Source organism: Vulpes vulpes, chromosome 1 (genome assembly GCF_048418805.1).
Source record: "Vulpes vulpes isolate BD-2025 chromosome 1, VulVul3, whole genome shotgun sequence".
Classification (NCBI taxonomy): Eukaryota; Metazoa; Chordata; class Mammalia; order Carnivora; family Canidae; genus Vulpes; species Vulpes vulpes.
In genome coordinates, this window is record NC_132780.1 from 55,031,974 (window position 1) to 55,057,332 (window position 25,359).

General features: G+C 36.8%; 1 protein-coding gene across 15 annotated transcripts in view; it reads left to right on the forward strand.

The window, feature by feature from the left end:
- The window catches only part of PTPRK (protein tyrosine phosphatase receptor type K), a 546,296-nt gene that overhangs the window by 401,576 nt on the left and 119,361 nt on the right, over nt 1–25,359 (forward strand). For all 15 annotated transcript variants that reach the window (XM_072764637.1, XM_072764602.1, XM_072764614.1 and 12 more), the window contains exon 8: nt 24,174–24,476. In XM_072764637.1, coding sequence (XP_072620738.1) covers nt 24,174–24,476 — 303 coding nt within the window. The remainder of the gene's footprint in view (nt 1–24,173; nt 24,477–25,359) is intronic.

The window sequence follows — 25,359 nt, forward strand, 5'->3', positions numbered from 1 at the left end:
GAAAACCATTATGTAAACTTGCTTGTGATTGTATCATTTGGACTCCTGTTCCGTCGTCCTAAGAAGTCTTTCTGATCCTTTTGATAAAGTATGGTGATATTTTAGCCTTGATGTAGTAGTTTTAGACTATTGAATAAATTGAATATATTGCTGAAATCAGATTATTTGGGCATGCCACTCAAAATCATTGAAATGCTCTTTAATAGCATGGTTAGTGTCAGAAAAAAAATATGTTTATTGCATTCTTCATTTGGAAAACCCACGTGAGCTTCATTCACCTCCATAATCAACAGACCTGAATATGGCAAAGGCAGTCTTCTATTCACTGCCCATTTTTTTTCACTCAACACATGGAAAAGAGAAGGCAATTATAGTCATCATTTTATGATTTCCCTCAATAGTGAGTCAGGCTCAGGTAGCATTATGCTTGACTCTTGACTGTTCCCAATGAAGGGGAAGATGTTCCTAGCATCTATGTTGACATTCGAGTTTTATTTAACTCTCATTTCCAAGTGCCAGCCTTCCCCTCTGCATTAATAGCTGTGTTTTCTCAGTTTTGAATTCACTGTCTTGTTGCTGCATCTGTATGTAGTCTTGGTTTTGGGGAATGACTGGTACCAAAATTTATGGAGCATCGTGCCCTCAAGTTTCTCCCACTCATTCATCAAGAGCACATCCTCTGTACATCAGTGATTTATTCAACTGTTAAATGGAGCGTCTGGTACTACTTACAAGAGACGACCGTACCTGCTCTACATCATATATGCGTCCGTGTTGGCATTATGTCATGTCTAACAGTGTTCACTGATGCAGACATTTTGCCAATAGCTTTCCTGATTTTTTTGAGTGCATAATATTTATCATTAATTTTCTCAGTGCCTTTCTAGGCCTCTCAGAATATCATGAATTTGAAATCTACCTTTGGTCTTTCCTTCTCTGGGTTAACTAAAGTTATTAATTTTATCATGGAAAATATTACTTGCTCTCCTTCTGTAAAGTAAAAACTTGCTTGGCTTACTAAAAAGGTGAATGAGCTTGTTTTGAAAATGGTGAGACGCTATCAATAGATGTAAGCCACTATTTAACAATAATTTATTATGGACAGTATGATGAGACCTAGAGATGGATGGATCTCCAGTATATGAAAATTAAGTACTCAAGTTGTGCTTCATTTTTTGTGCTCGGGTCCTTTTTTATTACTGCTCGTCCTAGAACAAAGAGAATCACATCATATTTTGGCATTTGATTCTTGTTCATTCTTTATGTTAAGGACCTGGATATGTTCATCACTGGTTTTAGGCTTTGATGAACCAGTTCTGTGACACTGATACATTTTTTTTTCACTGATACATTTTTAATTGTTGCTACTTAGCAACAGAAATGTACAGATTAAGAAAGCAAATTTAACATGTGTGAATAGTAACACAGCTTGAAAATAGGTTAGTTGAGAGAACTGGACCAGCACAGTCCTTATGGAAGCTGTGTGCTATTAATAATGTAACAATTATTAAGAATGTAAGTGGGTTCATTGAAAACCATAATTAAACTTACATTTTAAACTTCTGAAACATGTAGAATAGGGCAAAGATGGGAGGGGTGGGGCTCATTTAGAAGGTTGATGTGGCTGTTCATTTGCATTTAGCTACTCTGATGGGTTTTTTTAAAGATTTTATTTATTTGAGAAAGAGGATGAGCAGTGAAGGAGGGCAGAAGGAGAGGGAGAGGCAGGCTCCCTGCTGATCAGGGAGCAGGATATGGGGCTGGATCCCAGGACCCTGAGATCATGACCTGGGCTGAAGGCAGACACTGAACCAAGTGAGCCACCCAGGCGCCCCTACTCTGAATTTATTTAAAGAACTATAATAACAATAAAATAAATTAAATGTAACTATGGGAACTTAGTGGATATTTTACATTAAAAATGTCCTAGTAAATTTTATTTATTTATTTATTTATTTATTTATTTATTTATTTATTATTTATTTATTTAGTTAGTTAGTTAGTTCTAGTAAATTTTAATCTCCGGTGGAAAATTTTACACACACACACACACACACACACACACACACACACTTCATTACTTCTGTTCTCTAGGTTTCTTAATACAAATTCTGTACGCTGTTAGAAACTTGAGTATTGTTTCCAGGTTGCCAAAATTAGGTTTTAATTCTGGCCAAACCATCCATAAGTTACTCAAGCCCTTCCTATTCCAGTTTCATATTTTATAAAATTGTGGGGGGAGATACCAGTCTTTTAGAGTTGTTCTGAGCATTAAAGCAAATATTATACTTAACACTTTTTCCATAGCACACACACTCTGGATTTAATACTTAAATGCCTGTATGTTTTCTCTGCACTATGTAATCACATCAATAAGTTAAAATTTTGGGTTGCTTCTTCTGTTGTTTTATAGTGGGATTTTACTGACAATACTTAATTGTTTAGGCTAATTTTTCTTCACTAAAATAATCAGATGAGCTTGTTATGTTAGCATCCTATAGAGGAAGCAATAAAGTTAGTATAATTTTTAAACAGTCTGGTATTGGCACTGAAACAATACAGGCTCTTAAAAAGGTTCCTGGAACAACTAATTCTGAGTGAAGTATATTTCCTCTGTTATTAAGGGTTTTGGTTTGATTTTGGCATGACCTGGTGACATGATGAAGCAGTTGAGATCACTTTCAGATCTATGTGAAATGAAAAGAAAATTGCAATGATGAGATGGTTGACAAATGAAAAGAAATGCACTTGTGTCAAAGAGAAAAATAGAGGCCTCTGGCTGCGGGTCCTTGGCACGCGTCCACGAAGGGGGCTGCTCTCTCACTCAGCACGCAGTGTCATCTCAATTATGTCTCTCTATGTGAGTCTTCACCCTGTGATGCGGAGCTGCAGTGAGGGAATCGGGCTTCCCATTGGAGAAGTTTGACAATCCTGCTTTTCCAAAATGTCATAGTATTATTATTTAACAGAGATATTTTCATTATATTTTGAAAAGAGAGGTGATGTGTATAACTTAAATAGGCAACACTTAAATTTAAGAACACTTTTTTGTTTCAGGTTTTGGTAAGATAACTGATGACTTGTAATTTATTTGTAATTATTTATAGTTACAAATTTATAATTGTTTGGGGTTTTTTTGTTTGTTTTTTTACTGGAACATGACTAGTACTTAAAGGCATTGGATAAATACCATTTATTTCCCCATCACTTTGTGCATTGTACTCCTTTGGGCTGGAGGACCTAAGCTCATCCAAGGAACATCAAAAAGATGAGATGATTATCTTTAAAATAAACAGATTTAATGTGTTCATTTAGTGAAAACTAATGAAGTTATTCTTCATTCAATAGGTTAATTTTAAGTGAGCATCTACAAATGTGCCATTGTGCCTAAATCCATGATCAATGCAAAGAAATATGGCATAATTTTTGTCTTTGCAAAATGCACAGTCCTGTTGGAAGAGAAATGACATTCTAAACCCTAAGAAACATTCAAAGTAGACCATGTTACCTTTACCGGGAGAGTAAGATAAAAAGCCACAGTTACGATGATGAGCTTGAATAATTGTTTTAGTTAATATTTTCAATATGCAATTTTTAATATGTCAGAAGGCGTGAATGATATTTTTGAAAAAGGATTCCCTAAATAATTATAATCACACTGTGAATGTTTTAAGAAAAATGTTACAAAATGTCTTTAAAATATATATTTCTGATGTTCTTCATTCCTTGATGAACCAGACAAATGAGTTATACTTTACTTCAGAAAATGCATACAAAATTGCACCCTCAAAGCATGTAGAAGAAAAAGAAATGGGATGGAACTGCCATACCTTAGTTGCTGAGCACTACATTTTAATGATTTTTTAAGGCCTTCCACTTAACTATGTTTTTTTTTTTTTATAAAACAAGCAAGCAAAAATCCTATGTGCTAGTGAAGTATAAGTAACCTTAATTGTTGAAGTGTAATTATTTAAGTTTTTAAAATGAGTTTACTTATGAGAATTAGTAGATGACTGGATAGACAGTACTAATTCAAGAAAAATCATTATGATTTCAGAAGAATCAAAAATTAGCCACTTGGATATTTCTTTAAATGAAACCCAGTTTTGAAGAATTCATAGTAAGGTACTTTTTCTTAGGTGCTCAAATGGTTTGTACTTACCAGATACTCTTTTTACATTTTAAAATTCATACTGAAATGCTCCAAGAAAGCATTAGAGTATATTAGAATATTATAAATAGCTACAGCTTGATCATGACATTTGGTTGCTGGCAATGTCCTTGAGCAACCATTCATGTGGAAGATAAATAAACAACAAAACCCTTTAAACAGCTTTCCCCTTAGCTTTACAATTCAAAACCAGAATTCTCGAAATTTTCAGCACTGGTGTTTAATGATACATCGAAACTTCACTTGCAGAGAAAGAGTTTGCATTCATGTACAAAGATGAGTGGGAAGGCTCAAGGGATTCAGTTTAGCAGAAAAGCTTTATGCTTAACAGCATTATCTATTCTTTTTAGTTTTTTATTTGTTAGATTCCTGTTAGATTGGGAGGCTGTTTTTATTTCTACTTGGCTGTTTTCCCTAGTACCTTACACACATATTCTTCAAGGACCTGAAAACGGACAAAGTAATTCAGAAATGTACTTTTTTTTATCCAAAAAGTATTTGACTTTACATTTTGAAAATTATAGATGAATGCTTTTATTTTCTATACAGAGGTAGACGATGGATTACATAGCCATAGATAACAAGTAATCCAATTTGGGGAAAAAAACAAAAGCAAAAAAAACCTCTTCCCAACTATCTTCAGGTTTTTTTTTTTTTTAAGATTTTATTTATTATGAGAGACACAGAGAGAGAGAGAGAGAGAGGCAGAGACACAGGCAGAGGGAGAAGCAGGCTCCATGCAGGGAGCCTGAGGTGGGACTAGATCCTGGGTCTCCAAGGATGCGCCCTGGGCTGAAGGCGGCGCTAAACCACTGAGCCACCCAGGCTGCCCGATTTTTTTTTTTTTTTAAGAAAAAGACTTATTTATTTATTCCTTGAGAGAGTGGGGGCTGATGAAGGGAGAGAGAGAGACTCCAGCAGACTTCACGCTGAGCACGGAGCTGGACAGGAGGGCTCCATCTCACAACCATGACCCTGACCTGAGCTGAAACCAAGAGTTGGTCACTTAACCGACCGTACCACTTCGGTTTCCCCATCTTCAGGATTTTACTCTTGAAGGTGATAACGTTATTACACCCCTACTACAGAATTACAATAGACTTAATAGCCACATTTCATTCATATAATGTGCCACGTAGTTTTCTAAGCACTTCACGTGTAGCATCTTATTTAATCCTTACTATGGCTCTTTGAAGTAGATATTATTTTTCCCCCTTTTCTTGGATTCAGGAATTGGTGCATGCGGATGTTTAGTCATTTGCACTTAAGTACCCAGCAGGCCCGTTCCACAGCTCACTCTGTTTACCTTATTTCATACACATACATGGTCTCACAAATAGAAGTCTCTACTCTCCTATTGGCTACCTTCAATAATCTAGGTAATGCACCAGGTATAGAACGTAGAGGCTAGGCAATATGCTTGTGAAACTTGTTCTAGGCCCATGAAACGGGCTACTGTAAAATAAAAGCAGTGCTCAAAGGTTCTTGGCCACAGCAATCACAGAACATGATTGACAGCAAAACCCACATAGGCAGTATGGATGCAGGTTCTAATTAAAAAACGCATTCTTTGGGTCTCCATGGAATGAAAAAGATGTTTAATAGGCGTTTGATGACACCATCTGTTCTACAGGGTAACCTAAAATAAAATAAATTCTTTACAAATTAAACTCATATAGAACATCTAAATTTTAAGTTGGAATATCAAATAATCTAAGATACCAAAAGTTTATTCTTTCTACACTTTGAAAATAACATCCATTGACTTCAAGGATTTTTTTTTCTCTGCCTTGATGAGGGTTATTTTGATATTTAATGTTCAAAGTCCTTAGATTTCATAACAACTCCTTTAGGGTAAAATTGCTTAAAGTTAATATATTCATTGCTTTCTTACTCTGTGCTTAGCACTGAATAAGAAATAAGTGAAGTAGTAAATATGTTCCTTGCCCTGGAGAAACTTGCTCTCTAGTTGGGAAAATAAGAAAAATACTTGAAAGATCAAAAAATAATAAAAGGCAGTTCAAAATGAATATCATTATGCTAGCCTGATATTCATAATTGATGAACTTTTAAAGCACTTTTCAAATTTCCAACATTATACGTACACTTCCTTTCGTCAAAGATTTTCCACCTTCGTGTTTCAAAGGTTCTCCAATAACCTTTTCCCCTCCTGTCACTTGATTTCTCCCAGTAATTTGACATTTTTGTTATTCAAATTGATTGTTACTCCGCTTCTAAAGCATTAAATATGTTAATGCTATCTCCAGAGGATACATATGGTCAGTAGTTTAAATTTCATTTTATAACTAAATCCAGACATAGAATTTTAATGGTGGCTTTTCTGCTATTAAAGTAACCTTCAATCAGGAAAAAAAAAAAAAAATTGTAGCTCATTTATTATGTTCCAGGAACTTACTGACTGCATTAAGATCCATTTAATTTATATGTTCATCCATTCATTCACTTATCAACCCAAATATTTATTGAATAATAATTTCGTACCAAGCATTTTAGTATGGGGAGACAGTAAATAAAAAATGTAAGTAAGTAAAATATGGCTGATATTAGATGGCAATAAGTGCTAGGGAGAAAAAGGAAGCATCGGTGGTTCCTGGATTTTTAAAAAGATGGTTAAGGAAAAGTTGACGAAGAAGGTGACATTTGAGCAAAACTGTATAGCAAGAGAGAGAGAGTGAGACAACTGGATATCTGGGAAGAACATTTTAGACAGAAAGAAGAGGAAGTGCAAAGCTCCTGCCAGAGGCAACAACGTGCCTGGCTTGTTTGAGTGGAACCTAAAGAGTAGATTAGACTGAGGATAGTGGGTCTGAGGCAGGAAGACCCAAGGTTGGGAGTGGGGCTGTTAGCAGCGAGTCCTGCTCCCCCACCTCAGTTCTTGAGTTCCAAGAAAGAATTGAGAGCCAAGCTCTTATAAGCAAGCATTTACTAGTGAACGTGCGCTCTCAAGGAGGGAAGGCAGGCAGGCCCAGAGGTGCCTGGAGCCAGGGCTGTCTTGTCTTTCTACTTACATGGGTTCTAGGTGATAACTAGGGTGGTCTGTGACTCAGTTTGCCTCCAGTCATCTAAGGGACTCTTCCTACCTGTGGGTAGTGGGTAGTTTCTGGTCCAGGGTGGTTCTTGTTGGAAGGCTCCTGGCAGCTGCCTCCCCCAAGGTGGGGGTCAAAACCACAATGTAAATGATTTATGACAAGCCACAGGTTGCTGTAGGGCAGCAGTTCTTAGGGAAGAGCACATGCTTGTGTTCTGGGCCCCCTCCCCACAACTGCTCGGGTTCTGGAGGTGATTGGCCTTCTGTGTTTTTCAGCAGCTGGACAGTCCCATTCCCTGCTCACATCAGGCTGGCGGCCTACTGTGTCACAGGGGGTAGTACCATGTGCAGGACCTAGAAGCCTGTTGTGATGATTGACTCGCTCCTCCAGCTTCTAGGTGGGTATTCGCAGGAGGGGCTCTTCAGGGTCCCTCTGACAACTGTGTGGAAGAGGGAAGAAGAAAAAAGGGAAGGCAGGGGTTCATTTGAGTTTAGTTAGGAGACTGCTGCACTGATTACAGCTGCGGGTGATAGTGGCTGAGATTAAAGAAATAGTGGCAGAGGTAGTGACAAGCGGTCAGACTTCGAACATAGATTGCAGAGGGAAAGGGGAGAATTGATGAGGGAATGGATGCGAAGCGTCAGATGAAGGGTGGCCTTCGGATGACTCCAGAGCTTTGGCCTGGAGAACTGGAATGCGGAGCTATTTATGGAGATGGTAAGGGAGGGGTGGAACAGCTGTGGTCTTGCAGATTTTGTTTGAGATGCCCATTGTGCATCCCAGCTGAGATGTCTGACAGGCAATGGGATGGATATGGGAATCCAGAGCTCAGGGAGAGATCCAGCTGGAGATGAATACCCAGAAGCGCTTACCTTCGCGGTGCATGCTTTGCTGCTCCGGGCAGGCGTGACTACAGTGATGGAGAAACAGGCCTTAGCACGAGTGGAGGTTCCCCTTTGCTGTCCGGAATGCATGAGGGGTCCCTGCAGCCTTACTTTTTCTGGAGGTTCTTCATATTGACCCCCTTCACAATGAAAACACCTCGTCATCCTTTGGAAAAGAGCTTGATCGTTTTTACTGTGGTGAAACAACTTCTTGTTCCTCATCAGTAAAACTTCGTGGGCCTTTTTGGTCCGATAGTGCTTTGATCTTAACCACATTAAAGTGCAGCTTCCCTGTGTGTGGGCCTGTTCTTTCACCACACTGTGAGTTTTGCAAGGAAAGGGGTCATGTCTTATTTATTTTTATATCCTATAGAATTAATCTGGCCCCTTTGTATTTACTAGCTAAATTTTTGTTAAAGTTGCTTGTTCTAGTAAAAACTTAGGTTGTCGTTTATTCTGTGTTTTAAAAATTGCCTATATGCTTCAAACATATTTGCTGATTCATTATCCTAACATTTATTTATTTAGCACTATTTCAACCTCAAGGCCCATTTTACATGTCTGCTTATCTCCACGTAGGGCATAGTTTCCAATTTCAGGTTTGCATGTTAATATGGGAGACCTGAACACACAGACATACAAGGTGAATGGAAGATATTATGCATTAAATGCTTTCAGAGAAGTGCAGATAAAAGCCTTTGAGAATTAAAGATCACTTATTACTTTGTAAGGAGTCCTGGGGCAGGCTTTAACTGGGAAAATAGTATATTTTTAACTGGGCATCCAGGTACTTCCATGTGGACATCTACAGGAGGAAGATATTCTAAATATATGGAATGAAATACATATATTGGGCAATTCACATTAGCTTTCGCATCAGACAGGTAGACTGGCTTGTACTCTCCAAGGAATACAAGTCCTTGGGAGAAGTATATGAGATAAAGGTGTATTAGGAGACCCTTGGGTTCTAGGGAAAGAGTGTTTGTTTGTTTAACTTAGTTGTTTAGCCTAGGAAACCTTCCACAGTGTTTTGAATAAACAAGTTATGTAATTAGAACTGCTCTTTGGAAGGTCTGGGTGAAGAAGGCACTGGAAAGTATTGGTAATAACCAGAATTTCCAGGAGTTTAGGTGAGAGAGGGTTAGGCCCTGGATTAAAGAGAGGGACCAAGAAATGCCATAGATCTTCTGAAATGATGCAGTAAATAGATTGCAGTAAAGAGATGATAGTAAATAGTAAATAATTGTAAATAGATGCAGTAAGTAGATTCAGGGCTAACTGAAGCACAGAGAAGCCAACGATATTGTCAAGATTTTTGTAGAAGAACTAAGGCCTTTAGGACCACTAAGAACAAATATAAAATAATTCCTTAGTGCTTTTGCACTTTTACATACTTTCTTCTTCTTTTACTGTTCTTCTGTGAAATTAGGAGCTTCTACATAATACTTCAAAATGTAGCCTTACTAGTACTGGCTAATAGAAACAAAGGAAGGCAATGTCCTTCGTCATCATTATCATGTAGTGTCACCATGTCGTGTTGTCCTGTGGAAACATTTGAAAATATTAGTAACTTTTAATAGAAAACCGCTTCATAAAATCTTTTACAATAAAGTGTGTAATGATAAATTGGAAACTTTTTTACTTACAGGATTTAAGGGGATTTCATTTGCTTTCAAGGTCAGTATAAAACACACTGGAACATTTTTCTGACCCTATAGATTGGCTCAAGGCTCAGTCCATACTCTAAGCCTAATTGTTCCAAAGATAAGGCAATGAATGCTTCAGAATACATGTCAAGATAAATTGCCTATCACCTGTTTCTGCCTTACATGTGTCTTCATATATGGGACTTATGCAGATTTGGGGACAAAATCAAATAGGATAATAAAAGATATTTCACAAAAGAACAAGGACTGTGATAGAACATAATAGAAAAGCCATAACCAAACATTTAAAGACTAAAGTTTTGAAATTGGAAAATATTAGCGCCCCCTCCCCACATTTGTTGAGTGTAAAGATGTTTATTAGTTAGTGTGTTTTTTTTTTCCTGGACATTTTCAGACCTTAAAATAATGTACATAAGACGTATAGCAGTGCTTTAAAAGTTTTTAAGGGGCAAATATTCATAAAGCTGATCTGAGTACGAATATTGTAGTCATTAGATCATTCACTAACTTTAAAATGACCGTATTTAATTTTTGCCCTTGTTCCTTTATCTTAGGAGATCATGAATCTTCAGTTTTAATATAGGTTCCCATTTTCCAGGTATAAGTTAAGGAATTCATTCTTCTTATCTCTGTCAATTTTCTGATTTACAAATGAGCTGCAGCAATTAATCCCTGCAAGTCTCCTGTATTAATTATAGTCTTGGGCAGTTTTCCTTGCAGTTTTGTAATTCTTTTTGTCACATTTTCACTGTGTTTAGTATCTCAGCTTGATGCTTGTTGACATGCTGATTCATGTTTTAGTGCGCTGGATAGGTTTTATTCATCTAGAGGAATGAGTATAAAGAGGTCACACCTTATAATCGCACTGGCATTTCTGGTGTGTGTAGGCCATATATCTCCTTTTAATTTAATCTCTGAAAAACGTACAGGGATTTCTACAGCTAAGCTGTACAAATCGATGAAATTTATAATCAAGGCTGTCTAATCTCTAAACCTAATATAAAACTTCACAACTATTGATTACAAGCAAAGGATCTGCAAGCTGTTAATCATGCATGAAAGCAGAGAATAAATGGCGGCTTCAGAAAAGGAAATGGACAAATAATCATCAGCCCTGCAGTCCTAATCTGTCTTTCTCTTCGCCTGAAGCAAGCATGTTACCAGACACTTGAATTTTAAAATCAAATATGTTAAAGTGTATCAACAGCCATTATCATTTTTGAAATTTGTGTACTATAGCTCTTTTTTTTAGTATAATTTAGAAGGTTTCTCTTCTTCAGAAATGGGATCAAAAGCAAATTAGTCTATTGAATATGTTCACAGAAAGAATAAAGGGAGGACCTAAGTTGACGTAGTAAAATCATAACCTTTGTAAGGAGCAAAATGGCCCATATGTACTTGGAATATCATTATAATGTGATTGTTGTTCAGGGATCGGGGGGATGGAGGCTTTGGTGTCATGAGACAGCTTCGCTTAAAATGGTCCCTAAGCATTCCATTAACTATATGAATTATATACTTTGTAATAATGTTTCTAGTTTGAATTGACTGGTTCAAGGACAGGTGTGAGATGCTTCCAAGGGAGTTACGTCATTGAGGAAAACACTAGTTGGGCATCAAAGCATCGTTAGCACTGTTGGGATGAAAATATGCGTGTAAATGCATTTTTTTGTCAGACCTATCCATTCAGAAGGAAAATAATTAAACTGCATTACAGATTCACTTTTCTATGTACCTACAAAGCCATGTTGATATGTAAGACTAAGCAGTCTTAATAAATATCACATCGCGACAATGGAGTAGGTACCAGAAACCAACCAGCTGGGTCACTACAGCTTAGGACAAGAGACTGATGTGTCCTGTGCAGAATTATTAGTTCCATATTCAATGTGTTAGGATCTGTGGGAGCACAGTGGGCAAATGACCCTATGCTCAGAGGGCATGCAGGAAATGAAGACAAAACCCCTCGTTTAAGATCATGTTTCGAGCATGTGTCAAGCACTGAGTTGGCACGTGGCAAGCACAGAAGGAACACTCCGTCAGCACGTGGTGGCTTGTGCAGCCCATCGTGGAACAGGAAGGTTTGTCAAGTGCTGTTCAATGGAGAGATCACTGAGCTGACCTCCCCAAGATTATCCAGGAGTTGACCGGGCCCTAGTGGGGCAGTAGCCTCCCAGAGAGGTCGCTGGGCGCCCTATGGCCTCGGCTGCCTCACGGGCCTGCTGGGGGGCTGCCTGCTGGCCAGGCTGCACTGACCTCTCGACCCCGAGGGCAACGGGCTCCGCTCCATGCGTGTCTCATTCTAGAAGAGATGGTGGGGGTGTAAGAACAAGCAGCAGCTCCCGGGACCTTGGAGAGGCTGACCACCGGCCTGACATCACCCTGGGCCTAATTCTGTGCCCAAAGCGAGTGGCGAGGCAAGCCCCCAACCGAAGGATGCACAGAGAGGCCCCACCTCTCCAGGTTGCAAAGTCACGGGGCCAACGGTGTGAGTACAAGAGGGATCAGAATCGGCATTGCAACTACTGTACAGAACTGGTTCTTAGGTTCTATCTTCATTAGGCTTTTAACTTCAAATATAAAAATTTATCAGCACTATTTGCCTTACTGTTCAGAAAATAAAATTTTCAAGCATATGCTACGGGCCAAACAGTGTGCTGGGCGTACAAAATATTTCCCTCATTTTTTTCGGACAACCTAAGAAGTGTATTGTTTATCTTCTTTTGAGGGATAAGGAAAGGCATTGAAAATCGCTTCTGGAGTTCTATAGACAAGACCTCTCAAGCCATCTTATGTTTTACACTACCTACTGTGTTCTCGTTTTATGTTTTTTTTTTTTAGGATTATATACAAATCACTCCCCCTTTTATGTCTGATTAACACTGTTGCTAAATATTTTTATGAAAGATAAAGCTTGTTTTTAAAGGAAGAGTCAATTTTTCTCTTCCATAAATTAAGAAAATGCCTTTTCCCTTTTTTTTCTATTTTTTTGCTTTATTCAAGTATAGGCAGGTATCTATAGAGACTGCTTTATTTTTTAAGTTCTATTTAAATTATGACACATAAGTGGAATATGCAATATCAGAGATGACTTGAAGTGGATTCATTGGTGGTAATCACGTTTCTCCCAACACAGTCTAATGTTGTCACATAAACATATAAGAGGAAAAAAAAAAAACATTTAAAGAGTCCCCAGATTTTCAACTACTCCTGTTTTGGAAATGAGGATTCATGATAAGACATTGAGGAAAATGTATCTATTGGGAAAAGAATGATCTTTGTCTTTTTCCCTTGTCACTTTGGTTATCTGGTTCTCTAAAAGTCAAATGCTTTCCTGAGTGTTATTTTGGAGAAGATGCAAATGGTAAGGCTATTAGAATTATCTGATAAACTTCAGACTTCTGAAAGTAGTGGAAATGACATGTTTTGGGTTAATTTGATGATGTGCTTAGTATCGTTCTGATGGCGCTGGGTAAATATTACTGTGACTCTGTGGGAGGGCTGAGTGAGCCATACACCCTGTCATTCTCCATCCCCTGAGTGTGCGCTTGTCATTTTCACAACACAGCCAGGAAGCCAGAAGAGCTGACAGTTGGTTTGTGATTATTCCTGGACCTGAGGCTCCCTCATGTTACCGTACTAATCAAGTCATCTCGCCAACTTATCATTAACTCAATTTGACCCATGGGAGCAGAGATGAAATCTTTTTGGCAAGACTAATGATGCTGTGAGATTGAAAAGATGTGCAATGTAAAACCTTGATCCTCCTCCATCCTTAGCGCATGGAAAAGAAGAAAAACACCAAGCATCAGTAGGGAGAAGTAACGGCAGTGTCTCCCAAAGACCTTAAGTTTTTCCTCCCCCAAGGCCTGCCAGGGTTTTCTTCCTATTTATATTTTATTTATTTATTTATTTATTTATTTATTTATTTATTTATTTATAATTCCCCTTTGTTCAGAAATTTCATCTCCATTATTTTTTACTTTATGCTAACAAGTATCTTCCCTGGCAGTCAGGAAATTCACTTTTCCTGTATTTGTTTTGATGATTGGAATGAAAATTATGCTCTGCAGTCTGCTTCGAGGAGTTCTGATGAGAAGGCTGCCCGGAGCACAGGAGCTCCTTGTTACGCTTCAGTGTTCTTAGTTGTGTACATTTTTGACAAGATCTTCTTCTTCTTCTTTTTTTTTTTTTTTCCTTGGCATGAGCTTTGGGACATCTTCTGTTTTTCTCTGACTGACAGCTGGATAATAAGTTTTATCATTAGAAACTGATTCTCGGGAAATATGATCTTTGCTCTTGATTCTCTTGTAACTGCTAAAGCTTTTGTTTTCACAACTCTTTCAGAATAACTGGAGATTATCACTGCAAAAGGACATGGATATTGACCTGTCATGTCACGTGTTGTTTAGCAAGTACCAAAAACATTGAATTCCCTTTTATCCATTATCTAGAACCGCTTATTAAACCATCTTGCCATTGAGAGGGGACTCAAAGTCAACATGTTCTATCTCTTCATGTCGCCTTTATTTTTTTTTAACCTTCAGAGAATTATTAAGTAATTCTTCATTTTCTCCTATCAGGTTGGGTTAAGTATTTGACACAAAAATTATTACAGGCGTAAATCCCAGGCTTGATCTGTTTAAAATTTATGTGAAGGCAGTGATATATTAACTTCTTTATTTACCTGCTAATTGTTTGGTGTTGGCAATAAGTGTGTATGTACATTTTCTACCATTTCTTTTCTTATTTTTTTTCTTGATTTTATATGGCCATTTTCACTGGATCAGTGAGGAAATGGAGGAGCAATACATGGAAAAGGGGAATGGGAAAAGTTAGTAAAATCGACTGATCAACATTTTGCAGGGAAAACAAAGAAAACCAGATAATACTGACATTTCTAATCACATATTTCTTTTTCGATTTACAAATTAGTATTTTCCTAGGATTTATTAGAAATGAATAAATGGAGGAGGGCTTTATCCCAGTTTGGTTGCACATTTGTCCGTAGCGCAGTTAATTAAGAGAGTTGAGATTCATCAGCTGAAGAGTAGAATGGGAAAAGACCAGATTTTGCTTATAGTTCCAGTTTCTTCACCTGCTTTTTTTTTTAATATTTTCTTTATTTATTCATGAGAGACACTGAGAGAGAGAGAGAGAGAGGCAGAGACAAAGGCAGGGGGAGAAGCAGGCTCCACGTAGAGAGCCCGATGTAGGACTCGATCCCGGGTCTCCAGGATCACACCCTGGGCTGAAGGCAGCACTAAACTGCTGAGCCACCTGGGCTGCCCTCTTCACCTGCTTCTTAATGTAAACCCCCAACCCTGTTTTCCAGGTATATCACAAATGGCCTCAAACCTTTTTAATTCCAGGGGTGCCTGGGTGGCTCAGTCCATTAGCATCTGATTCTTGATTTAGGCTCAGACCATGATCTCAGAGTCCTGAGAGGTGGAGCCTTGTGTTGGGCTCCGTGCTGGACGTGGAGCCTGCTTAAGGCTCTCTCCTCCTCTCTCTCTCTCCCCCCACTCGCTCATGCACTTGCTCTCTCGTAAATAATAAATAAATAAATCTTTTTAATTTCCTCTGAATCCCCCTCTGATTGATGACTTAGGAGAAAGAGTTGGAACAGTGTATATATGAAACACAGAGTTCAAAACATAGAATGATTTAAAAGTTTGACTTCTTTTTTTTTTTTTTTTAACCAACTTAACTTTGAACTGTTCGTGGCTCACCAATTTCCAACCCAAAGTTACCTCTATCTCTATTGAAGTCACTCTACTTCTTGGTCCATTTTTCTCCCTAACATATTGCAATCTTTAGATTTCTCTGCCTCTAGTAATGCACACTGGATACAACCTCCAAATTAACATAAACAATTCATTATATCAATTTTCTGCCCATTCAGTGACTCTGTAGCCTTTGGGATCAAGTGCAATCTCTTACCATGCCATCCAACATTTTCCCAATCTTTTCCAGTCAGTTTTTCCTACCTAATCTCCTCCTGGATAACTTGTTCAGCAACCAGATGGGATTTGCATTTTCTCCTCTCCTTTTGTATTATTTACCAAACTACATCTATAGATCTTCTTGCCTTATCCATTGAGATCTAATGCAAATGTCTCCTCCATTTGACAAATGGAAGTTCTTTCTCCCTTTTGAATTCCCACAGTATTGTATTCTATTCACATACCACTTATATCATCCTATTTTAATTATTTATCTTTTTTTCTTAACTACCATCTTTACTTAATGCATGTTAAGCTCCCTGAGGCCTATTATTGTTTCTTTCATAGCCTTCTCCATGGTATCTGGTGTTGTGCACTTTATGTGATAGGCAATCTGTTTTTGTTTTATAACAGGTAAATGACTTATATAAAATATTTTAATGTGATCCTTTGCTGCATGAAGGTTGCTCTCTTGCTGTGCCTCTTCCTAAGTTTCTGCCAAAATTTTGCCCCACAAAATTCAATCTCTTCAATTTCTTGTTTCTTTCCCAAATGTCCTTTTACTAGAAAAGCAAAAATAAGAGAGAAAGAAAGAGTTTTAGAAAATCACATGTGTGGGAGTACCTAATAAAGATTTGAAAACAGAAAGTAAAAAATTGGAAAGAAAGAACATTTACTAAATTTCAGAACACTTGGCAGGGCATCAATGAATACGATCTCTGTTGCTTTATCATCGTTATGGTTATTTATGTTGTTCGCTATTGATGCTATTTACTATGATGCCTCTATGTGCCATTCCCTGTGCTAGGCCATTTCTTTAAATTATTTAGTCCTCAAAACAGCACTTATACCCAGTTTGTATATAACATAATGAGTTTTTGGAAATATTTTTCTATCCCAGATTATTCTAGAACTATTACTTTGATTTAAAAAATTAATTTTTTATATACATTCATATCTTAGAAATACAACGAAGTTATTGGTGAGGCACAAGAATAATTGATCATTGTAAGGATGTTAGGTCATTTTATCACTGAATTTGTTGATAGAATTTTCTCTCATTTAATGTCATAGTAGTAGAACAGACTTGAGTCTTGCTATTTATACTCTAATATATAAATCCCTGTGTATATATGTAGTTGCCTACCCGCATCAGACCTCAGAGAATTCAGAGGAGTGGCATAGCAGAGTGCCTATCATGTGGGAAGTACGTGTATATAAACGTACATGTGTGAATAGGTATGTGTGTGTGTTGTAGTTGAAAAGGTCCCACCTCAATAAAAACTGGAAAAAAAAAAGAAGGGCACATGCCAATTCAGAAAGAATGTAATTAGACAGTGACTTCGTCTGAGTTATTGCAGATGCCAGAGAGCTCAAAATAATTGAGTTTTGTGCTGCATGTGTATGTGTTTACTTTGTTGAATGTGTGTTTCTGAGTATTACACTAGGTGAAAGTAAAATTATGTTGTAAGTCACTATTTTAGTAATAACAGTGCATTTATTTAAGCAACTGTAAAAAAATACAAATTTTGAAATGCTATATTGACCTTGTAGAATGAATCTTTGCCTCTCAGAAAACTAGTTTTTTCACAACTCTTTGTTGTTATATACCAGTTAATAAAGTACTGGTTACTGAAATTATGGTAGTGGTTTATATACAGATATGTAGAATTTATAAAGCTACCCTTCCCTAATTTTAAATGTGAATTTTTAAAATATGACTTATATGAGGGTCAAAGTAAGCAGCACTTAAATACACCAAAACAAAATTCTCACTCTCAAAGTTGAACCCTAGGTATTTTTTTACATACTACATAATAAATATGACTTTTTAAATTGAGGATGTAGAGGTACTTTTTTTTCCCACAAGCTGTGTAGCATTTATCTATGTACCTATTTATTGAATATGAGATTAAGAAGGTAAAAAGTAGTGAATTACTTCTGCTTTTTTCTTTTTTCAAATTTTTATTTAAATTCTAGTTAGTTAATATATAGTGTAATATTGATGTCAGGAGTAGTATTCAGTGGTTCATCCCTTACATACAACACTCAGTGCTCATCATAACCAGAGCCCTCCTTAATCCCCATCACCCATTAGCCCATCCCTCACCCCCTCCCTCCATCAACCCTCAGTTTATTGTCTGTCTTTAAGAGTCTCTTATGGTTTGTTTCCTTCTCTCTTTTCCCCCTTCCTATATGTTCAACTGTTTTGTTTCTTAAATCCCACATATGAGTGGAATCATATGGTCTTTGTCTTTCTCTGCTTGGCTTTGTTTAGCATGATATACTCTAGTGCCATCCCTAGATGTTGTTGCAAATGGCAAGATTTCATTCTTTTTGATAGCCAAGTAATATTCTAATATATATTCCATTATATATATATATATATATATATATATATATATATACACACACACACACACACACATATGTAATGTGTATGTTTATTCATTCTCCAGTCGATGGACATTTGGCTGCCGTTGATAATACTGCTATTAACATCCAGGTGCTGTGTCCCTTTGAATCAGTATTTTTGTGTCCTTTGGGTAAATGCCTAGTAATGCAGTTACTGGATTGTAAGGTAGTCCTTTTTTAACTTTCTGAGGACCCTGCACACTGTTTTCCAGAGTGGCTGCACCAGTTTGCATTCTCACCAACAGTGTAAGAAGGTTCCCCTTTCTCCACATCTGTGGTTTCCTGTGTTGTTAATTGTAGCCATTCAGACAGGTGTGGGGTGATATCTCATCGTGGTTTTGATTTGTCTTTGCCTGATAATCAGTGATATTGAGTACCTTTTCTTGTGTCCGTTGACCATCTGGATGTCTTCTTTGGAAAAATATCTATTCATGTCTTCTGGCATTTCTTAACTGGATTATTTGGTTTTTGGGTGTTGAATTTGTTAAATTCTTTATAGATTTTGGATGCCAACCCTCTATCAGATATGTAGCTTGCAACTATCTTCTCCCATTCCATAGGCTGCCTTTTAGTTTTGTTGGTGATTTCCTTCACTGTGCAGAAACTTTTTATCTTGATGAGGTCCTAATCATTCATTTTTGCTTTTCTTTCTCTTGCCTCCAAGTTGCTTTTGCTTTTGACATTGGGTCCCTCTGTGTGGCTACACTTGCATCTGGTCTTGTCCTTCCAAGCCTAGAGAAACACCACATTCATGCATACTTTGCCTTAGCTCTAGGGCTATTCAGAACTTCAAGCAGTTCCAATAGCTATTCAACTAGAGCAGAATTAAATAGCACGTACGTCCCCTGTTTTCAGTGCTCCACAGAAGGGTTTTATAGAGGAAGCCAGAAGGCAAAAAGAAATTGGATATAATAAGATTAGTTAGAAGAACATTTCATAATTATTTCTATAATTATTTAAATTTGTAAATAGCAAAATTAATTTTCTATTTTATGATTAGCTTGGGAGAAAATGTAGAAATATATAGTTGATAATATAACAAGAAGATTTAGGATTTGCTTAAGACTCTTAGTCTATAAAGTGTTGAATAGCTTCCTTTTGTCCTTACTACTTCTCATTTCCACTTTTTTTCACATTCATATGTCTATTTTATTTTTTAATTCATTATTTTTCTATTATTTCTTTGTTTTATCATAAGTATACTCTTTAATCCCTATCCCCCTACTTCTCCTATCCACCTACCCACCTCCCCTCTGCTAATCATCAGTTCGTTCTCTGTGTTTAAGAGTCTGTTTCCTGGTTTGCCTCTCTCTCTCTCTCTCTCCCCCCCTCCCTTTTTTCACTTTTGTTCATTTGTTTTATTTCTTAAATTCCACATATGAATGAGATCATATAATATTTGTCTTTCTCTGATTTGTTGCACTTAGCATTATACTCCCGACCTCTATCTCTCTTGTTGCAAATGGCAGGATTTCATTATTTTTTATGCTGAATAGTATTTTATTTCATCATATCTTCTTTATCCATTTATCAACTGATGGGCAGTGAGCTGTTTCCATAACTTGGTTTTTAGAGATAATGGTGCTATAAACATCAGGGTGCATGTATCCCTTTGAATTAGTATTTTTGTGTTCTTTGGGTAAACACTTAGTAGTACAATTGCTGCATTATAGGGTAGCTCTATTTTTAATTTTTTGAGGAGATTCCATACAGTTTTCCAGAGTGGCTCATCAGTTTGCATCTCTACCCACAATACAAGAGGGTTCCTTTTTGCCCACATCCTCACCAACATGTGTTGTTTCTTCTGTTTTTGATTTTAACCATTCTGACAGGTGTGACAGGTTTTCTGACAGGTTTTTTCTTTTTCTTTGAACAGGCCTCTGCATTTGCTGTTCAGAAACATCATGTCTCTATGACTGCACCCCAAAGTCATCTGTAAACTTTAGATCATTACTAGGAATATCTGCTGTTTTTGTTTTTGTTTATTGTCTCATTGTCTCTACTCATCTCATAAGTTACTTAGGTAATTTTTCCCCACTCCCTTAAATGAAGTTATGTCACACATCTCTAACATAATTACATTTTTAATTTAATTTTTAATAAATGTATAACCCCTTTACAATTTATGCATCCCTATACTCCCACTTATGGCAACCATCAGTCTATTGTCTGTACCTATGAACTTCATTCACTTTTTTTCTTTTTTACTTTTTTTTAATTTTTTAAAAATTCCTCATGTAAGAGAAATCATATGGTATTTGTCTTTATCTGCCTGACATTTCTTTTTTTTTTTTAATTAATTTTTATTGGTGTTCAATTTACCAACATACAGAAAAACACCCAGTGCTCATCCCGTCAAGTGTCCAGACATTTCACTGAGCATGTTAACTCTCGAGGTCCAGTCATGCTGCCACAAATGGCAAGATTTCATTATTTTTATGGCTGAATAATATTCCACTGTTTATATGTATATACACATGCACACTTCAGTTGTTTCCATATCTTGGCTTTATGAATAATGCTTCAATAAATATGGGAGTGCATGTGTCTTCCAGGTTAGTGTTTTATTTGTGTAAATACCCAAAAGTGGAATTACAGGATCATATGGTAGTTCTATTTTTCATTTTTTGAGGAACCTCCATTCTGTTTTCCATAGTGATTGCACCAGTTTACATTTCCAGCAGCAGTGCCCAAGGGCTCCTTTTTCTTTGCCAACACTTGTTATTTTTCCTCTTTTTGATAGTAGTTATTCTGATTGGTATGAGCTGACATCTCATTGTGTCTTTCATTTGCATTTCCTTACTGATGAATGATGTTCAGCATCTTTTCATATACCCTTTGGCCATCTATATGTCATCTTTGGGCAAATGTCTATTCATATCTGCTGCCCATTTTTTAATTAGATTTTTTTTTTTTTTTTTGCTATTGAGTAGTATGAGTTCTTTACGTATTTTGGTTATTAGCCTCTTATTAGGTATACGAGGTGTAAATTATCTTCTTCCATTGAGTAGGTTTCCTTATCATCTTGTCGATGATTTTCTTTGCTCTATAGAAGCTTTTTTTTAATTTAGTATGATGCAGTCCCACTTATCTGATTTTGCTTTTCTTGCTTTCACTTTTTTGTTTCATTCAAAAAATCATCACAAAGACCTGTTTCAAGGGGTTTCCTGCCTATGTCTTCTTCTAGGAGTTTCATGATTTCAGGTCTTACATCGAAGTCTAATCTATTCTGAGTTAGTTTTTATATATGGTACAAACTAGTGGTCTACTTTCATTCTTTTTGTGCAGCTGTCCAGCTTTCCCAACACTTTTATTAAAGAGACTGTTCTCTCCCCATTGTATATTCCTGGCTCCTTTGCCATAAATAATTTTCTCTATTCTGTTCCACTGATCTGTGTGTCTGTTTTTGTGTCAATACAATACTGTTTTAATTAGTGTGGCTTTGTAATGTAATCTGAAAACAGGGAGTGTGGTGCCTCTAGCTTCTTCATTCTTAACATTGCTTTGACTTGTCAGAGTCTTTAATGGTTCCATACAAATATTAGGATTGTTTGTTCTATTTCTTTTTGAAATGCCATTGTACTTTTTCCAAAGATGTATTTATTTATTTGAGAGAGAGAAAAAGAGCATGAGAGAGATGGGGAAGGGCAGAGAGAGAAGGAGAGACAAAATCTCAAGCAGATGAGGGGATTGATCTAATGACCCTAAGATCATGACCTGAGCCACAACCAGGAATCAGGTGCTTAACCAATTGAGCCACCCAGGTGTCCCACCACTGGAATTTTGATAGGTATTGCACGGAATCTGTAGATTGCTTTGAGTAGTATGGACGTTTCAATAATATTGATTCTTCCAATTCCTGAGCACAAAATATCCATTTATTTGCATCTTCTTCAATTTTTTAATGCCTTTCTTATGCTTTTAAAATTGTTTTTAAAATGCATGGTAAGTGCAAACTGAATAGTAGGATGAAATGAAAAGATGAATGAAACAGGGTGATCACTTGGAAATACAGAAATTTGGGCAGCCCAGGTGGCTCAGTGGTTTAGCACCACCTTTGGCTGGGAGCGTGATCCTGGAGCCCCGGAATCAAGTCCCACATCAGGCTACCTGCATGGAGCCTGCTTCTCCCTCTGCCTATGTCTCTGCCTCTTTCTCTCTCTGTGTGTGTGTCTCTCATGAATAAATACATAAAATCTTTAAAAAAAAAAAAGAAATACAGAAATTTATAAAGGGGGAAATTTCAGATTCAAAATAAAAGGTTTCTCAAGTATAGAAATACTAGATCTAAAAATAAATACTAAAACAGAGGAGTAAGTATTTATTGGTGTTTGTCATCATTTTATGGAAGATTTTCATTCATATACTGCAAGTATTTTAGGGAGAAATCTTACTTTCTTATTCTAGATACTTCTGTCACAAAGTATGGCCTAACCTGAACATTACCTCTAAAGTTTATCAGTTTGCTACCTAGCAGACAGTAAAATCATGGTTTATCTAGACATTGTGGGATGATACTACCTACAACTGCCTGGTCATCTTGGTGGTCAGTGGTGCCGAAGAACATATTTTCACTGAACTGTGTAGACTGAACTTCAGTGTCATCACTTCCCTTCTGTGCCTGGTGGGAAAATGTGAGCAGAGAGCTGGACATATAAAGAGGGTTTTTTTTTGTTTTTTTTTTTTTTAATGATTAGGAAGCCACATCTTTCTTCCAACCTACTTACAGTGCTTAATGTAAAACACATAAAACAAAAGTGATGAAAGAAGGAGACTGGATACTGTGAGTAGTCAGAAGACCGGCGCACAACATTTAAAATCTAAGCTTTGGATTCTACGATGGATTAATTTGCATGTATATGTATGTATTTTTGTAGTTGTGAGGTTTTAAATGGCCACCAGAGTGTATTTCAGATGGCACACATAATACATTGAACTGGAATCCCAATTTGGGCTTGCCATCTGTGTACCATGCTGATTATTTTTACAGAACCGAGATTTTGATCTTGAAAATGAAAATTTATAAAAACACCCAAACTGGGCTTTTTGTATTATTTATTTTCCTTCTTTTTTGTCTACTGACTCCCACTTAGCAAGAGCACGGACTATTCTTACTGAGTTAAGGGAGGTACCAAGATGGCACTGAACTTGGCCTTGATCGTCAAATCAGTGTATTAAAGCTTAGCTGTGTATTGGTTTGTTTACTATGTAGACTTTGCCATGGCCATGACTTTCATAGAGTAATTATTTTGATTAAGTTCAACGATGAGAGTTAGTCTTGCATGAGAAAGAATACACTTGGGAAGCGATGATGGATGGACTCCAGTCTGCAGAGTGTTTAGTCCTGCCAGCATTTTCCAGTTGAATGGACATTCACCTCCCAGTTTGGTTTGGGTGACAGTGAATGGATTGTCAGACCTGACTGTTTCCTAGAAAAAGATAGAGATCAAGAAGGATAGATGACAGTGTGAATATCCACATGTGTTCTTGCAGTTTTTCCCAGATATTTTTCTGCTTTGATGAACAACATCATTATTGAAATAATAAATGTTAATTAATATCTGCGTCACTTTTTGGTAAATGGTAGTTTAGTATTACAATTAGACTAATTAGTATACACCATAGCTTGGTGACATGACAAATCATGGAGCAGAACGTGTTGACTCTTATCCATTATGATATATTAGCTAATTCACTTGCTCAGTAACGACAAAAGAAAAGAGAGACAGGGAATTGGGCAGTAACAACAGCAACGACTCTAAGGGCATTGTGGGCACATTTTCAGGGTTTTGTCTTTCTGCCATGTTCCTGAGTCCTATGGATCATTAACATTTTCCATTTCTTTTCCCATTGATACATCATAGTCTCTGACTGAATCCTTCAGGAATATAAGATCATGAGTAAATAAAGAAAATGAGAATAAAAGATGACTTCCAGATTTTCCTAGGTTTACACAGGCTGTGTCATGCTCAGTGTTTGAATTTACCAGGACTATTTGTTATAAAGGTGACAGCTATCTGCATCTCTGATGTATTTTTCAGAACCTATGCGAACCCCGAAGACGTTAAAGATTGCTGAGATACAGGCAAGACGCATTGCCGTGGACTGGGAATCCTTGGGTTATAACATCACTCGTTGCCACACTTTTAATGTCACTATCTGCTACCATTACTTCCGTGGTCACAACGAGAGCAAGGCAGACTGTTTGGACATGGACCCCAAAGCCCCTCAGCATGTTGTGAACCATCTGCCACCTTATACAAATGTCAGCCTCAAGATGATCCTAACCAATCCAGAAGGCAGGAAGGAGAGTGAAGAGACGATTATTCAAACTGATGAAGATGGTATGTTCATACTTCGTTATTTTTTTTTTCATACTTCGTTATTTTAAAAAGGGGAATTATATAATGGGATTATGTAATTGGTTACAGTTTTCTATAGAGTTGCCAAAATTACTCTTAACAAGGTTAACTTTGAAAAGAGTTTGCCTTAAACAAAGAAGCTTATTAATATCCTTCGGAGTAGCATCTAATATTGGATGAAATGTACCCCTAGTGTTTTCTGTTTTTATATGTTAAAGTAACAACTACACTAAATTTTAAATACTAAGTTTTTCCTATCAAATGTGCAAAAGTAATTTTCACTATTCATGGCATTACATCATTTACCTATTGGTGAAATGCACTTGACTAAAATTCAGGTTTTTGCATTTTACAAACCAATAATAGCAGCTTTCATTTTCCTTAACATTTGAAAAGAGCACTGTTTGCCTGTTCCACTCATTTTTAGATGGTCTTATGTAAGTTTAAATACAAAAGAAGGTTTGAAGTTCATATTTTTAAGTCTAAATAAAGGCCCTTATCAGATATCGGCAAGCTGTCATCTTTTATCCATTTAATTACCACCCAAGGAATTTAACTATATTATGTCCAATTTCTATGTGTATCACTTCAGAATTATTAAGTCATAAAAACATTTATATTAATATCATAATTTGCACACACCTGCTATAGCACGATAGTTCATCATTAATGTGAATGAGTACCTTTCTTGATTAAAAGTACAAATGATGATATTCTGATAATAAAAGTAAGACGTAAGATATTTCATTTTTTAAAGATTTTTATTTATTTATTCATGAGAGACACACAGAGAGAGGAAGAGACACAGGCAGAGGGAGAAGCAGGCTCCCTGCATTGAGCCCAATGTTGGACTCGATCCCAGGAC